Source organism: Apodemus sylvaticus, chromosome 21 (genome assembly GCF_947179515.1).
Source record: "Apodemus sylvaticus chromosome 21, mApoSyl1.1, whole genome shotgun sequence".
In the NCBI taxonomy this organism is placed as follows: Eukaryota; Metazoa; Chordata; class Mammalia; order Rodentia; family Muridae; genus Apodemus; species Apodemus sylvaticus.
This window is the reverse complement of record NC_067492.1, coordinates 39,254,465-39,271,643: the sequence shown is the minus strand read 5'-3', so window position 1 is coordinate 39,271,643 and position 17,179 is coordinate 39,254,465. Positions and strand designations below refer to the sequence as shown.

Genomic DNA, 17,179 nt, shown 5'->3' with positions numbered 1-17,179 from the left:
GGACATCAGGGTTGGAAATAAAGTAAAATTGTTTTTCTTGTCTCCTTTCCAATCTACACATTTTGAACACTGAGTTTCCTTTCATTAGTAAAATTTTATTTTTCTGCTTCTGTTCAGGATAGAAACTTTGGACTCTTAAACGGAACTTACCAAGTTCCATTTCTGCAGCAGTCACTTTCTCCATCTTTTGGAAAAATGGAGAGCTCAGGGTTAGACATCTGTCGTAGCATCTGTTTCAGTCTGAGAGCAGGGAAACTTGAGGCTTAATGGGGAAGTTACACAGTTCCTGAGATGTGGAAGTGCATCCAAGAAGCAAAGAAGAGGAAAAAGTGATGTCCCCAAGGCAAGGGCTATCTAACAGGGGAGTTTAGGAGACTCGGTGGGCTGGGGCGGGGCCGGAAGAGGCTGCAGCAAGCCTAAGGGAGGCAGCTTGTGCCCTTTCTGCTGGGCTGTGCTTGGGGGGCGGGGGACCATGTGACACAGGGTAGGGGTTGACTTCGAGTGGTGCCTACATTGATGACACTGGAGGTCTCCACTGTACTGGGCTTGCTGTTGCTCATTGCTGACGGAGCCATCTGCCCAACCCCCTTACCTCTCTCCTTCCTGTCCTCCTTACCACCACAAACCATTTTGGAATGTATTTGGTTAAAATTATAAGTTTTATATGAAATACTGTCCCAATTTTAAGAAATCTCATCCCTCTGCAATTGCTTTTTGGATCAATTGCTGACAATGTTTGTAGGTTTTACAAACAACCCATTAAGATCATCTAAAATTAGACTTAAAAAACTTACACAATTGCTTCAAATGTGAAGATAAACATTAAAGGTGACAATTGTGCTAGATAGTGGAGGCACACACCTTTAAGCCCAGCACTTGTGGGCAGAGGTAGGCAGGTCTCTGAGTTTAAGGCCACCCTGGTCTAGAATGAGTTCCAAAATGGCCATCCAAATATCTAGTAATTGATGAATAGAATATGTATGTGCCCAAGAAGTGAAGTACCAGCACACACTTCTGTGCGGGTAACCCCTCTAGACACAGCAGAGTAGGGTTAGTTATAAGAGACTGCACATGGTCTGCGCAGGTTAGCTGCACACAGTGAGCAGACAGACAGAGGCAGAAGGCAGGTATAGTGGATGCCTGGGAGAAAAGGAAGCATCTCTGCTAGTGGAAAAGATTTCCCAGAGAGCAGTAAGGTTGTTTGTCCCAGGCAGCTATCACTGGAGTCACACTTTAAATGGTGACCTACACGGCATATCGACTTTATCTCAATAAGGCTGTTGTAAAGCACGTGTTCAAAGCGCCACACTAGCACCAAGTACAAAGTGAAATGCAGTAGCTATGCAACAGAAGGCCTGGACTTCAGGGCACTGAGCCCCTCCCTGCACGAGATTCATCTCCTGGCGGGAATACAGCTCAGTGGGGAAGCATTGGCCTAGCTTCCCTCTCTGCTCGCTTATGAGAGCTGTGAGCTGTGAGGACAGAAATGCATTCCATTCATGGTGGAGAACAACATAACTGAGAGAACAGGTAAAGACATAGAAGTGGGGACAAGAGTCCACAGCATCACCTGCCTGCCCAGGGGACCTCTCTACAAAGGTAGACCACACTCTGGACTCCACAGACACAGCCTAGTTCAGAGCTGAGCAGCGAGCTTTCCCATGCCAGGCAGGTGCTCCTCTAATGTAGTAAAGGGGTCAAATAATCTGGAACCCTCCAAAGTTTCGGAAGCTAGGTATATTATGTTCCCTGAAAGAATTCTGGGCTCGGACCATGAGGGTCAGAGGGTAACGGCACTTGCCTCACACCTGTGACCCCTGGAACCTATGTAAGGAGAGGAGAGAACTCCATCTGCCCTCCACATGTACAACGTGGCATACCCTCCCCCACAAAGTGAAGATTTGAATATTTGAACTGTGAAAACATATCCATAGCGTGTAGATGAATCGTGTAGAAAATATTTGTACTGTATGCATAGAATAGTTATCTACAAAATGTACTTTATAATGTAGTGTGTTATATCTGTATGTGCACTGAAGAGAAACAATTTATAATTTATGTAGTATTAATCAACTACTTCGGTCAGTGAGCCAGCTATGGGACACTCAGATAGCAATGTGGGCTGCATCTTTCAGGAAGGCACAAGTGAGAAAAGATGAAGGAAGCCTCTCTTATGATAGTTAATTTTTTTGAAAATACATATGCTGGCAAACCCACTGATGATTGAACTGAAAACTCAGAAGTTTATGTCAGAGTAAAGAACTGGACTGATGGGCTAGAGTGGATTGGTACTGTCTACCTAGCATGCCCTAGGCCTTGCTTTAATCCCCAGAACCACAAAAAGAAATATGTCTATGATATACTATTCTTTTGATTCTAGGTTTCATGTAGCTCAGGCTAGCCTCAATTTTGTTGTGTAGTTGAGGATGGCCTTAAACGTCTGACCCTTCTGCCTCCTTCTCTGGAGTGCTGGTATTCGAGGCGTTTACCTCTGTGCTAGCTGTGCAGTGATGGCAACTGAATATATGGCATTTTGCATGCTAGGCTAAAACATTCTACCAATTCATGGTCTCAGCCTTAGGATATGCATTTTAAATTCTAGGGGATGAGGAGAATTGTGGAAACAGGGCAACGTGAGAATTCACTCTGCCTGTTTACTCGACACTCTGAAATCCCTTAAACTATGTGTATTTTAATATTCTCAGTTATCCTTTTTTCCAAGACAGGGTTTCTCTGTGTTGCTCTGATTATCTTGGAACTCTCTCTGTAGACCAGGCTGTCCTCGAACTCACAGATCTGCCTCCCAAGTGCTGGAATTAAAGCTGTGCACCAGCACTGACCCCTCAGTATCTTTTAAAAATAAGAAACACGAATAAAAACTCAGTCAACAAGGTACCTGAAGAAAACAGTGTCTGGACAGACTGGAGCCCTGGGAAACAATGCTGGTGACATAGTCTGTCAGTTCCTTTCCTCACTGGGCTATTCACTGAATTCACCAAACATGACAAATAACTTTACTAACTTCTCAGTTCTCCCGAGAAGGCTGAACCCGGGCCTCTGGAAGCTGCTAATGCAGTACCGATAATGACTCTCCTGAGGCTCTAAAGCTTATTCCTCTAGTGAGATTGTGCTTGTTCAAGCATGCTATCACAGCTACTGGGGACAGAGGCAGCACAATCACAAGGTCAAGTCTCACTTGGGCTGCAGAGGTAAAAGCTAGTCTGGCTAACAGCTACGACCATCTCAGATGAAAAGAAACCCACCTTAGGCTCACACTTAATCCCAGAATGCATGAGGCTAATGTAAGTGTTGCTGTGACTTTGAGGTCACCTAGGGCTACAAAGTGTGTTACAGGCTAGCCTGGGCTACAGTGACACACTGTCTTAAAACAAAAGGGTGGAGGGACTACAGCTTAAGACAAGGTTTTGCTATATAACTCCAGCTGACCTGGGCCTCAAGGTGTAGCAAGGTTGACTTTGAACCTACTGCAGTCCTCTTGCCTCCCAAGTAGTGAACCCATAGGAGTGAGCCACTCAGCTTCCAAGTCATGCTACTTTTTTAGCTCGTGTGTGGAACTGTGGAGATGGCTCAATGAGAGCACTTGTCACAAAAACCTCATATAAAGGTAAAAACTGACACCACAGAGTTCTCCTGATTTCTATACACGTGTACACACACAAACCCTGACCTACATGTACGCATGCACGCACCGACCTCCATTCTTGTGCACATCTCAAAGTGGATGCATGATTGAACATGCAGAATTGTGATACTATAGAACTATCCTTCACAAGATGCAGGACATGTGTATTATAGATATGTATCACAAACACCAAGAAAGTTTGTTAAAAATGGAAATGCTCTGCCCAACCCAGAGTCACCAGTGTCCTGTCAGAATCTGCTCACAGTTTTCTTTTTACAAGGTCTTCAAATGCTTACATTTTAAATTTATGACTCTTTAACTTCCTACTGAGCATTGCCAAGTTTTTTTAACTCTTGTTTCTCTCACCATAGAGACTGAGAGAAATTAACAGTATGATACGGACAGGAGAGACTCCAACTAAAAAGAGAGGGATTCTCTTGGATGATGGAAGTGAATCACCTGCAAAAAGGATCTGCCCAGAAAATCATTCTGCCCTGTTACGTCGTCTCCAAGCTGTAGCTAATGACCGAGGTTCGCACTGAGGTTAGTGTCCAGGCGGGAGCAGTCTCACATCAACTGTTTAGCAGGACATCGTGCATGCAGGATTATGGAACCTTTCTCTGTAACCCTGCACCTGATTAGAGGCAGGTATAAAAGGGAAGCGCCTCTGACTCGGTGTGGCAGTAAATGCCTGTTACCCCATCACCCACGGGGTAGAGGGCAAGAGGACCAGGAGCTTAAGGCCAACCTGAGCTAATAGCATGTCTGAGGCCAACTTGGACTACATGTAACCCTTACCCAAAAAAAGAAAAGCAGAAGGGACATTCTGGTAAGAAATTGGACTTATCCCAGTATCCTTCGCTTTCCTTCATCCCAGCTGCCTCTTCTTCTCCTTAGTGCTCACCTTCAACCCTGCTCAGAATCCACACCTGGGTATTTTAACTCTGGTGAACTTGTATAAGTACTGCAGAAAGCAAATCTTTAGAGGCTTTTGTAGGTAGGCCCCAGGAAAGGAACTGTATTTAAATTCATTTCCACTTGCACATAGTTAGGCCCAACCATGTGTTTTAGGATGAGTACACCTGAGACGTTTGCAAACAAAACAGAGGGGTGGCCCTGACGGCAGCCCTGAGCATTCTCCCTTCCTCACTGTACGGTAGGTACAGTGTGAGAGTCGTGCAATGGCTAAATGAACCTGTGTAAGTGGTGGCACTTTAGGGCTGTACGATGCATTGCATTGTGACCCAGGTTTCGCTGTTTATGATGGCACTTTCCACAGTGTGAATGTAAGTAGGTGCAAGCCTTCTAGGCTGAGGCTAAATAGCTAGTATTTTCTTTAATGCTTTTCTTAAAAGACTGCTGATATAGCTACACATTCTGGCCATTTGTGGTAGTGGCGTCAGTAGGGATCATTTAGCTAAATAAGGATTTTTAAATCAAGTTGAATTCAGAGTATTTGAAAAATTTTGACCCCTTCCTTTTGGAAGTAGTTATCCCAAAGAAACTATCTTTGAGGGTATTCTGGAAGTTAAAAAATAGGTTGGAGAATTTAGGTTTTTATTAGTACACAGTACCGTTTATACAAATTAGAAAATTATTTAACAGCTATTGATTATCTACGCATATCTTTATTAATCATTGTTGTCAAGTTGTTTTTAAGTTGGATTAATAATCCTAAGGAGAGAATTCAATTGTAAATTGGATCATGATAAACCAAGTTACTAGGTAACTTCACGCTGCTCTGACGCACCAGCTGAGAGCTCACCGCCTCACACTACCCCAGAGCAGTGCTCTACAGAGCACTTAGAAACCCTTAGTACCGCTACTGTAATTTTATATGAAAATATGTGTATTTTTCAATAAAGCACTTATAAATTAGTCTCCGTTTAGTTATATTGAAAAGGAGCATTACTTTCCTGCATAAATGACAATCAATCATTTATTGGTTTATTTCATCTCCACTAACACATCGGTCATTCACCATTTAAATACCTGACTTCATCAGAAACCGTTTGAACACTTTTCTCTTCTTCCTGTCATAAAAATACAGTAATTTGCCTTAAAAAAAAAAAAAACCAAACTCTGAACAAGGCTCCTGGTTCTGCCTACCTTCCCAATGCTTCTGAGCTCGATGTTTACAGCAGGTCAGCAGGCTGAAGGCGGGAAGCCAGTCTTCTACATGAAAGTGCTGCAGTCTGGAGTCTGTCTCTACACCCTTCTTCACGGTCTAACCTATGTACAGCTGAAACTACCAACGCCAACTATTCCACAGTACTCATTTCTCTCTGTTCTGTTAGTTTAAGTAAACCCAACTTACCTCTAACATGTTCAGAAAAATACTTAAGCCTCAAAGTCCCCAATAATTTGGAGTACTGAACTAGATCCACCCTGACACTTCGACAGAAGTAACGCTTTACTTAATGAGAGGCCTCCGTAGCCTGCTGTTGGAACCTACGCATATACAACACTGAGAGCAGTCACTGGTGACGCAGTTTACTCCTCAGACAGTCCTTTGTCATTAGTCAGCTTTAACCAGGCCAGAGTCCAGCAGGAAAGTGCGTGGTGCACCAGATCCACCGTCTCTTAGGTTGCTACAGTTTTCTCTTCTTTACTGAAAGGCTGTACTGAGCCGGGCTTGACCCATGACAGGCCAGCAACGTGAACACTTTTATTGTGCTGTTCCTCAGGCTTCTAGGCACAATCAAAAACAGACATTACAAAAAAAGGGAAAGGACTGATGAGCAAGCTGGGAACCACAGTCACCGTCTCCCCAAGCTGCAACGATGGCCCCAGCACAGCCAGGTAGACCAGGACAGCCCTACCCAATGGTTCTGGACTTACTTTCTGAGTCAGCATCTTTTCTCTGGCCTCATCATGTACAGAAGGGTTCCATGGAGAAAAGCTTCAAGGGCAAAAGATATTAAAAACATTAAACATGCACAGCATTCATTTTTCAATAATTAAGATAATTCTAATATAACTTACGGAAAAAAAAAATAGGGTTTCTCAGTATAGCCCTGGCTGTCCCAGAACTTGTTCTTTAGCCCAGGCCTATCTCTGCCTCAAATGCTGAGATTAGGTGTGCACCTCCACCCCACCCCTGGCTAAAGAGCACTCTTTAATCAGTTGCTGGCATGTGTACTGATGTTATCTGATAATCACCTCTATAAACAGACTCATTCCTGTGACCCCCACACCACCCATATCACTTAAGATGAGGAAAACAAAACGGAGCAAAACCAAGACCTTGGAGCCTGTAAGCATCAGCGCAGCAAGCTTCTACCCATGTCCACAAAGCTACAGGGCCTCCATTCTTACACGGTCTCTCCGCCTCATCTGTTACAGTGTCAGGGTGGATCTAGTTCAGTACAAGTATCTTTAGGAACATGTTGGAGGTGAGTTGTTTCCTTACAACAGAGCGGAGAGGATGAGTGTGAAGTTGGTGGTTTCAGCTCTACTTATGATGGGCCCTGGAGAGCAGCTAACACTGCCTTCTGAAAACTCCTCACACTCACACACAAAGATGACAAAGCACTTGACGATTCTCAGGAAACCAGAGTCACTAAGTGTATCATAGATTTGGTTTTTTCGAGACAGGGTTTCTCTGTGTAGTCCTGGCTGTCCTGGAACTCACTCTGTAGACCAGGCTGGCCTCAAACTCGGAAATCCGCCTGCCTCTGCCTCCCAAGTGCTGGGATTACAGGCGTGCACCACCACCGCCTGGCTACAGCCCTATTCTGAGTGCATCTGGAAAGTGGAAATATAAAGGACACAGCACCTACCTAATGGCGTAGGGGTCTTCTATCTTCGGCTGGTCAAAGAGACGAGCAGTACATACTTTAACACTGTCCACCACTTTACTTTTAAAAAGCTGAATGTCTTTTTCATACCTGTTAAAAGTTTTAAAAATTTACCAATTTATCTTTAACAAATTTATCTTAAATACCAAATTTATCTTAAATATTAAGTTTGTCCTAAGTAACAGAGTGAAGGTCACATACAGCACTGCGGCCTCTGGGTTTAGGGGGCTCGTCGTGTCGATCTTGTAGAAAACTCTCCTTGCATACATTAACACCTGCCATATGTGATTATGGTTCCGCCTGCAGGGAGAACAGCGTGGTTACTGCGGCTTGTTCCCACGGCCACGCCACCACAACAAACACTGGTGCACTAACCTCCACTTTGCGAATGCCCTTTTCACATCCAGCTCACCCGAGGTGGGATCAACTAGTGGGTGAAAGACAGGAATATCAAACAGCAGGCGCTGTAGGTAAAGAGAGACTTCAGTGAGTGACGTCACCCCGCTGGTCGGATCAGACCATCAACTGTAACCCATTTCCTGTACTGCAGTCTTGCCGTGGGGGATACCACTGTCCTCCTCTGCAGCATGGCCATTAGCAGCCATACTGGTGGTTGTGGGAGACATACATTTGAGGAAACTGAGGTCATTACAAGGTTTTCAGTCAGGAGAAGAATCGGGAAATCTGTTAAGTCTTGCTTTCCCCTCAGTGAGTGAAGCTCACTGTCCTACTTACTGGACAGTCGCCATCTGGATAGTTATCAGGAATATACACCGTAAACTTGAATACGCCATCCTGATACAGCCCATGCCGTATGAATATTACTCCAAACCACACTGCAGGAGAACATAAACATGCTGACGTTCATCCGTGTCAGAGGACCCCACACTCTGTAAATCAAAGTCAAATACACATCTTACCTAATGCGGAGCGATAAGATGGCTGTACGTAGACTCCTGGCAGCTTCTGCTTCACCAACAACGTACTAGAACAAGAGCGCAGAATGATTGGCTTGTGCGGATGCCGGTGGCTTGTACAAGTCAGGCCAGCCCACATTTTCTGAGACAAGGCAGCAAGGCTCAAGTGGCAGCTGGTGCCCCAAACTCTACAAATGGGTTTGTTCTAGTCTTGCACCTGAACGTCTCCTAGCCAACACCCTTTTACTTCTCAAACAATCCACAGAGAAGCTCAAGCCAATACAGGGTTCCGGATTCAGGAAGGCAAAGAATCAAGTTGTACTCTCAGAAGCAGATTATTGTGGATATTAAAACTGAGGTAAACGAGCTGATATGGTACCCTCACATTTAGTCCCAACACTTGGGGGCAGAACAGATGGATCTCTGTAAGTCAAGTCTAGAGTCAAGTCTTTATACAGTGAGACCCTATCTCAAAAATAAACACACATACACATACAACAACAACAACAACAAAAAACAGTAAGATTGAGACAAATATGTTTATAAAATTATTGCTTAGTTTATCATTGTAAACTAAGGAGTTTACACATTCAAAAATTTAGTTTTTTACTATTAAAAATGTATTTTCTTTTTGGGCTTTTTGGGCATACTACATTTGTACCTCTAAATTAAAAGCGAACTGTTTTCAACTGCAATCACAAGTACTAAGAGTCCAAAGTTACCATCACTTAGGTGTCCTTGTGAGTTCACCTCACTGGATCCCATGGCAAGACAGGTTTTAGGTGCAGTTGCTTGTGGCGGTGGGTATCATTCTGAGCTCCCAAACAATCCTGATCTCAGTCAGACTCTCTGGGCCTTGCTGGAGAAGGTGAATGCTGACACAGGCAAGACCAAGTGTCATGGCAGAAAGATACTACTGTTTTTTCTGGAATCCAGTTACACACTGGCCACCATTTGGTCTGGTCCCCAGAGATCTGACACTGAAAAGGACAGTACTGACCAAGGCACTGTAAAGACATTTGCATGCAATCCTGAAACATGTGGGGAAATAGTTTATGGAGCTTTGTGAAAGATTTTATTTTTGTTTTTTGAGACAGGGTTTTTCTGTTAGCCCTGGCTGTCCTGGAACTCACTTTTAAACCAGGCTGGCCTCTGTCTCTGCCTCTCAAGTATTGCAACCACAGGTGTGTGCAGCCACACCTGGTAAGATTTATTTTTGTCTTTTGTTTTGTTTTGTATTTTTGAGACAGGGTTTCTCTGTGTAGCCCTGGCTGTCCTGGAACTCACTCTGTAGACCAGGCTGGCCTCGAACTCAGAAATCTGCCTGCCTCTGCCTCCCAAGTGCTGGGATTAAAGGCATGCGCCACCACTGCCCGGCAAGATTTATTTTTATATGAGCATTTTGCCTGCCTTGTATGTAAAGGCATCGTGTAAGTCCCTCATCTCCACGGAGGCTAGAAAGGGACATCAGAGCCTGTGAACTGTGGTAACAAATGGCTGTGAGTGCTGGACACTGAGCTACGCTTGTCTGCAAGTGTCAAAAGCTCTTAGCTGTGGAGCCATCTTTCTAGCCTGAGCCTTGTTGATCGCCTAAGTGCCTCACATTTCTTTCTCAGCCCTTTCTAAGTTACTTGTGTGCTCCAGGCTGACCCTGAGCCCTGCAGACCCTACTGCAACCACGACAGGTAAATCATCACCTTTCAAGTCCCTGGGATTTAGAGTAGAGAACCATGGCTAGCAAATAGAGCTACCCACAGACACAATGTTTGTCAGGAAAGGCAGTTCTGTATTTAACACAGCCAGCTCTCAGTCACCACAATAGGAGCCTGTCTACCTCACTGCTCAGCCTCAAGACACAAGGCAGCCATTATAGTGTGAAGAGACCACTGTACACTACACTGAGGCCTCATTCCCTCTGACCAGTACTGCATCGGTACCCTGGGAGGCGTGATCGAGATGCTTTGAAAGTAAATGAAGTACAGAGAAACTTAAAGATTCTAGAAATGAAGAATTCCCCAATGTTGTGTCACTTTAACAAATGATCCAAGCTACACAGCACTTGAACCCTGTGTCGAGCAGTGTATCATCACTACTGGCATGCTGCACAGTGCATAGTCCCTGTCCTCTTAGCTTCGCTGCAAGGGTGGCTTGTGATAAGTCATGCAGGCCAACCTCCCGCTCCTGAGAAGGGACCTCTGAGGGCTGTACTAAGTAAGTCTTCTAATTGCAGACCTCTGACATATACAACAATACAGAGCCCTAAGTATCTTTCCGAGGGCTGGCCAACACAGTGCAAGGGGTAAAGGTACCTGTCACCAAACCATGGCAACCTGAGTTTAATTCCTGGGACGCACATGGTAAAAGAAGTAACTACAAGATGTCCTCTAACTCACCTGTGCCATGGGCTCCCTCATCCCACCAAATACACACACTAGATAAAATGTAGTTTAAAGGAAAAATGGTAAGCACTGTTAAGTTTTCTCTTCCAAGTCAATGTTTCTAGTTCCCTCACCTGCTGATGGCTGCTCCCTGACCCTTCCCTACTAGAACCCCTCCCATCTGACAGGATGTTTCCTAAAATGTGAGAGCCAATGTGGAGGCCACACTCCCCAATGGGTGTGACCCAGGAGGCTGCCACCCAGCCACTGCCCACTTACTCTAGAAAGCTCTTCCCGTGAAATGCCTCACAGAAGGGACAACTGAAACTAAGCCACCTAATCAATCGTGTTCCTAATCAATTGTGTGTTCTCAAAAGTCCTGCCTTCCTTATTGTTCTCCAAAGTGAGAGAGAGCAGGCTGGGAACAAGTCTGAGCTGTAAGATTAATTCATCAGTCTATCAGGAGACACGACTTCATTCTTAACTTTCAGGGATACCATTCATAACTGAACAGTCATCTGTGAAGGACTCACAATTCTGCAAGAAGAGAATATTCCAGGTAGAAGGGTCCGTAAGAAGCGTGGGTGCCATTTGTTGACTGCGCTGCTGGGGCAGGAGACGCAGGCTTCGATATGGGCAGAGCATTTTTGGGAATAGAAGGTAGCTGTTTTTTGGGTGCACTTCGTGGAGGACTGGTTTTCACATCCAATGTCTTCTCTTCGCCTTCAGCTCGCTGTTCAAGATGAAATTGTGAGAGGATTTATGGCAACTCTGAAAACAGAGCACACTGTTAGCTCCATCCTAGCGTCAAGAGTTATCGTTTACGCAGAAATTCTGATACCAAGATGAAGATGCCTTCAAATCCCTTGAGAAGGCAGGTCATAGAACAAACAAGACTAGACAGGACTAAAGCAGTAAAAATCCCATTAGCTGCACCCCATAAGGGCAATGCAGCCAAGCCTTTCACAAGCAACTGAAGCAGGAACACCACTAAGACCAGATACGATGGTACATGCAGATCCCATAGAAAGCTGGGCTATGAGTTCAAAGTAAGTCAACAGAGGGCTGAAATCAGTGGGGCTGGTGTGAGCACTGGGACAGCAACAGGGAGGCGGAGCTACTGTCTCCCAGGCTTAGGTCACATTAGATCCCACTGTGCCACACCTGCAACTCCAGGGTACACTGCCATCCTTAGTCAAAGACCAGAACGACCAGAAAAGTAGCACCTCACTGGTGCTTCCCAACTCTGAGGCCAACAGAGGCTACTTCATTTGTTACATAAAAACTCTACTATATGCATAGGGAAAAGGTAATAATGTTTAACCTACAGGTGGAACTGAGCTTTTAAATTACTACTTGTATATTTTAAGCTTTCCTAAGAGGAAAATGTATTTTTTTTCTTTAGATTTTTGTAATTATTTTATTTCTTTGGGGTCATGGCACACATACAGAAGTCAGAGCATAAACTAAGACTTGGCAACAAGTGCCTTTGTCCGCTGAGCTGTTTTACCAGTCCACGTATCTGTTTATATGTGTATATACATATATGTAATTTTAAAACTGCACGATAGCTCACACTTAAAATCCCAACACTCAGTAGGCTAAGGCAGGAAGATTGCTATTTGAGGCAACCTAGACAACAGAATACCAGGCTATCCTGGGATATACAGCAAGACTTGATCTCTAAAAAGTAAAGAAAGACATTTTCAATTTAATTCTCCCAACTCCTAGTTGACTTGACAGAAGTTCCAGTTGAGAAAGATTCAGAGTGTGTCACAAATGTCATCACATATAATACAATCTAAATGAAATGATCTTAGCATAACAGTGGCCATCAGAGCTTAGGATGTGAACTCTCGGCCTAAGAAACCCAATTTAATAAACAGTGATTTCTCAAAAATAAACCCAGGTAATTCTGCTCAGGTTTGCAGATGACTTTGCTATACAGACTGCTGGCCTCCGTGGGGCTCAGGGTCGCTGTTTGGCGACTATACCTACTTTGCGCACAGAGCCTGCAGACATGCTCCACAAAGGGTTCATAACGTGTACTCCAAACAGAATGTCAGTGCCGTGTCATCAAACGCGTCTGTCCTCAGCATTCACGCTGCCTTGAAACAAATGGGAGAGATGCAGATATACTGACCCCGACAGTTAGGACAGAGCCTGATGCCGTGGCCACAGCATGCCAAGCAGTCCCCAAGTTAAGGGGGCTAGAAATGGGGGAGCTCTAAGAATAATCCCTTCTCCACACCCTTCCACCGCAGACCCTAAATGCTCCTCATAACGAAAGTGTACATAGCCACGCATGCTAAGCCCTGCACTTGAGAGGCTGAGGCAGGAGGATGCAGTTTTAGGCCAGTTTGGACTACAAGGTGAGAGCTACTGATGCAAAAACAAGCAAACAAAAGCATCTGCGTACCAGGTTCCCGAACAGCATTTAGAATAGTCAAGATAGCTCTGCTTTCCACCACAGCCGTCACTCCGCTCCGATAGCACAGTATGGCCCCTGTGGGCGCCTGACTGATGGGACGTCAGTATGCACTCTAACACCCACACTCAAGCTCTACCACTGTTCCCACCGCCACGGTGAGTGACTAGGAAGTCCTGAATGACTTGTCTCAAGCACAAGACTAATAGCCAATGAGGTAAGAAAAAACATGAGCCCGGTGATAGAGTCGAGCTCCTCTAATCCCAACAGATGGATCTGAGTTCAAGGCCGGCCTGGTCTACAGATTGAGTTCCAGAATAGCCAGTGCTACACAGAGAAACCCTGTCTCTGGAAAAAAGGGGGAAAAAAATAAGTATACTATTATCAGGAAAGGGGGTGGGGGGTAGAGTCCTGTCCCTATTACCCCCAAGAAATTGCCCTTTAAAGAAAACAAAACAAAATAAAAACTCACTATGTGGTCCAGGTTAGTCAGGAATTCAGGACACAGCCTGGGCTGGCCTCAAACTCCCAATCTTTCTGCCTCTGCCTTAAACTACAGGGATTGCAGGTAATAGATATTCCTATCAAAAGGAGGTTTGTTTCAAGTACTAAAAATACAGTGTAAAATTCTGCAGTATTAGGCACCTGAGGAATTTCAAATGTGTACATTCATGGCCATTTCAAAGGAGAGATGCTCCAGGTAGTGGATAAGAAACCAGGTTTCAAAGATCACAAGGTCAGTGAGTGACTTTGTAAATATAAAAAGACACAAAAGTAGCCAGCCCAGCAGTAAGACTCTCTCCTCAAAGTCTGCTGAGTTTAAAAGCATGGCTTCTTATTTGTATCCCTGAAAAGCTGAAGGTGAAAAGGGTCAAAATTCGCTTTTCTAAGAAGCAATGCTATACCAGTATCTCTAATCAGCAGTGACGTGTGTGGATACAGCATCCATGGGTGGGCACCAGCCAGTGCCTATAAGTGCTGCTGTGCTTTCCAGGAGACAGTGTCACCCAGTAATTAAACCAGAGGACAGGGATCCCCCACTTCTCCCACTAACTTGCTGACTTGCAGCCCAGTAAACCTCCTTTTAAAGGTGGCTGACACAATAGTACATCAAAAACTCAGGGAGGGGTATGTTCCCGTTTGGCTCAAATGAAAACCATATATTTTTCTTCAGGTCTAGTAGCCCATTGCCTAGACACACCGTGTTTTCTCGAGGTTCTTCTTCACCTCTTAAGAGGTGTGGCGTTTCCTACTTGTAAATGTCCTGGCCTTAGGTACCTTTCATGTCTTTTGCCTTTAAAAATTCAGCACATGGCCCTCAGCTCCTCCAAAAGGTACCGTGGACCATCATCCATCCATCGCAGCGATATTTTTAACTAAATGGTTCCAATAGCAACATAAGCACAAGGAACTGTAGCCAACTTTTCAGAAACTACAGTTTACTAGATGAGCACTCTACCATAAGTGTAGCATAACATCATGCAATAGTAATGACAGATGTAAGGAAAACAGGCTCTATCCTTATCCTGCTCCTCTGACTCTTAAGAATAAAAATTAAAAAAAAAAAAATGATTGCGTGCATTCACACTGCACAGCTGGGCGAAGTCTGCATCTTCACCTATGCGACGGTGATTATACCGCGGAGGGCCAAGGAGACCTAGGTACTACCATCGTTCTTCTGTGACACAGAGCTAACATCGGCACTAACTAATGTATCACCCCAAAAAGGATTTACGAAATCCCTCATTAAGAGGCCACCGGACAGGACCGAGGAAAAGTAAACAGCCCGGGCCTCCTCGGACAGCCCGGCTGGGCCGGGCACCCTCGCCCGGGGCACAATTCCGTCTCCGAGCACGTAGAGAATCTGGACAAACCTGTCCCGAGGTGATGCAAGGCTCGTGCCCGGCCCTAGCCTCGAAGCTAGTTGGAGGCCGGCTGGGCCCGCGAGTCTGCAGCCGAGGCCGAGAGCCTGGGGCTTCACGTCAGCCCCTCGCCAGACTGACCGGACCCAGCGCGGGAGGGGTGGCCCGCCAGGAGCACCACCGAACTTGCCTCCCTCTTCCTCCGAGGCGGTGCAGCAGGTGCCTGCAGCGCACAGGTGCGGCCCCGCCCCCGTGTCCCCGCGCGGCCGCCGTCGCCCGAGTCCCTAGCGCCACTAGAGGGGACCGAATGCCGGACCGCGGACACAAACCCTCGGCCCTGGCGACTCGGTAGCCACCAGCCCAGAGGTAGGACGCTTACCTGGATGCCCTTGCTACGGAGCGCTGGGGGCCGAGCGCCACCACGGGCCAACAGCATCTCCGGCTGTAGTGCAGCCCGGCCCCTGCCGCTCCTCTCCCGCAGAGCCCCGCCCCACCCTGCCCTCAGCGGGACACGCCCTAGACACGCCCCAGCCTGGGCGCTTCCGCTCGGATGCCCATGCCGAATGGCTCTCTCGCCCTCCATCAAGGGCGTACTTCCGGGAGGTGCTGGGGGTCTGCGCTCTGTCCTGCCAATCAAGTTAGCGCCGCTCGGGTGGGGCCGCGCTCGTTCCTCCCCTTACGTAACAGCGCCCAGGACGAGCTGTCAGTCAAAGAAGCTTCAATCCCTGGGGAGGCTGGGACGGAAACAAACAGGCACCCGGCCGCCATTGGTCGTGGCGTGTGTCAGTCACCATGGAAACCCGCCCAGAGGTTTATGCGGCAGCCACTATAGCCAGTCTCTAGTAGTGATTGCTGGTAGCTCTTGGCTCCACAAAGCACCAACTAGTATCCAGGCCTGGACTCTGAGCCACTGGCTGGAGAGGGAGGTCTGTAGCTCCCTGGTGGGAGTGATGGGATTTATTAATAAACTTGCTGAGGAGACAATAAGTGACACAGAGTAGAATTAGAATTTAAGGCAGTGCTGCCTTTAAAAGAAATCCAAGGTTATCAGGCTTGTTAGAAATAAGTCTGTAAATATTTGTTCCCAGGGACTAACCTGCATTAGGTTCCATTTCCATAACCATAAAAAGACAACTCTGACTTATAGCCAGCCATTAAACCCATTGGCCATATCAAAGAACATGTCTTTAACAGGGAGACAAACATCCTTAAGTCTAGGCCTGACATAAAGCCCATCTTCTCCTCTGGAGAAACCATGCAAGATGACCCTCGGTAACAACTATTATCGAACAATACTGATGTACTTAAATAATTCTGGCAATATTTCACTGTGTAAATCTCTCATCTGCCCAAATGACCAGACTTGCAGCCTACAGTCTCTGTTTATACTGGGGCCTGCATCCCTTAGTCCCTATTTGTCACCGGGTATGTCTGGCATACCCCGCCCCCTACCCTAATTTTTTTCCAGCCCAGTAGCTATGCAGCCCTTGTCCCCAGATGGCCTTCCCAATATAGCTCAGCCATTTTGGTTACTTGTTCCTCTCAGTTTGCCACTTATTCTCTTGGCCAGTCTCTTAGCCCAAGCTGCCTCTCTTGGTTGGCGGCTCCCCCTCTAGTTCTCTGTTTTAATATCTCCTCAGGTGGCCCAGCTCTCCCGGATGTCTCTGCCTCTGACTGCATTCCCTTTTATCTACAATAAACGTTGTCCTTCGCCGTACCTAAGAGCAGTCGTCGCTTCCTTTCCTTTTGTATATCTTTTTGTCACTTAAAAGGCAGGTTCCTCTTTGGCCCTTAGCCAGAGCCGGAAGCACACTACCACATTGTTATTAAATAGGTTTTCTATGTTTTTCCAGAGCATAGAGAGTGAAATCTCCCAGGAGGGCATACTTCTCTGCTTCAGGAGATACAACCGTTTCTGCAGCTGAGGTGGGGGGTCAGGGGGGGCTTGCCTCTAGACAGCAGTAGGAGCCCCTCCACCCATCTGCCAGGGCAGCTTGAGAACCGGGGAACCACAGGGTCACAAGGTCTCTAGCACAGAAGTTGGAGGTCCCCTCTCATGGCAATGTGTAGCCTGCTCCCACACAGTTCTTGCATGTTGCTCTCACTTTGACCTGAAATACTCGTGACCTTTTCCTGCTCAGATGCCTCCTA

General features: G+C 46.2%; 2 protein-coding genes across 4 annotated transcripts in view; one reads left to right on the top strand and one right to left on the bottom strand.

Annotated features, from left to right (window-relative positions):
* Positions 1-5,723, top strand: part of Rbl2 (RB transcriptional corepressor like 2) — a 51,115-nt gene extending 45,392 nt beyond the window's left edge. For both annotated transcript variants that reach the window (XM_052167215.1, XM_052167214.1), the window contains exon 22: positions 4,015-5,723. In XM_052167215.1, coding sequence (XP_052023175.1) covers positions 4,015-4,185 — 171 coding nt within the window. In that variant the 3' untranslated portion in view covers positions 4,186-5,723. The remainder of the gene's footprint in view (positions 1-4,014) is intronic.
* On the bottom strand, positions 5,565-15,506 carry Aktip (AKT interacting protein). 2 transcript variants are annotated; one of them, XM_052167216.1, is made up of 10 exons: positions 15,408-15,506; positions 12,737-12,846; positions 11,272-11,471; positions 8,364-8,428; positions 8,179-8,279; positions 7,819-7,907; positions 7,645-7,743; positions 7,426-7,533; positions 6,485-6,545; positions 5,565-6,334 (listed from the first exon to the last, which is right to left on the bottom strand). In XM_052167216.1, the coding sequence occupies exons 2-10, from the start codon at positions 12,776-12,778 to the stop codon at positions 6,227-6,229; spliced, it is 873 nt and encodes a 290-aa protein (XP_052023176.1). In that variant the 5' UTR covers positions 12,779-12,846; positions 15,408-15,506; the 3' UTR covers positions 5,565-6,226. The 2 variants fall into 2 exon arrangements, with proteins under 2 accessions (XP_052023176.1, XP_052023177.1); XM_052167217.1 differs by having other exon boundaries at positions 12,737-12,842.
* Between the last annotated feature and the right edge of the window lie 1,673 nt (positions 15,507-17,179).

Excerpts from the sequence above, each read along its gene's own strand:
- Aktip (XM_052167216.1), bottom strand. The coding sequence starts at position 12,778 with ATGAACCCTTTGTGGAGCATGTCTGCAGGCTCTGTGCGCAAA. Across the intron at positions 8,429-11,271 it reads TATTCTCTTCTTGCAGAATT|TACGTTGTTGGTGAAGCAGA; the intron begins GTGAGTCCTTCA and ends CTCTTGTTCTAG. Across the intron at positions 7,744-7,818 it reads AGGGCATTCGCAAAGTGGAG|GCGGAACCATAATCACATAT; the intron begins GTTAGTGCACCA and ends TTCTCCCTGCAG.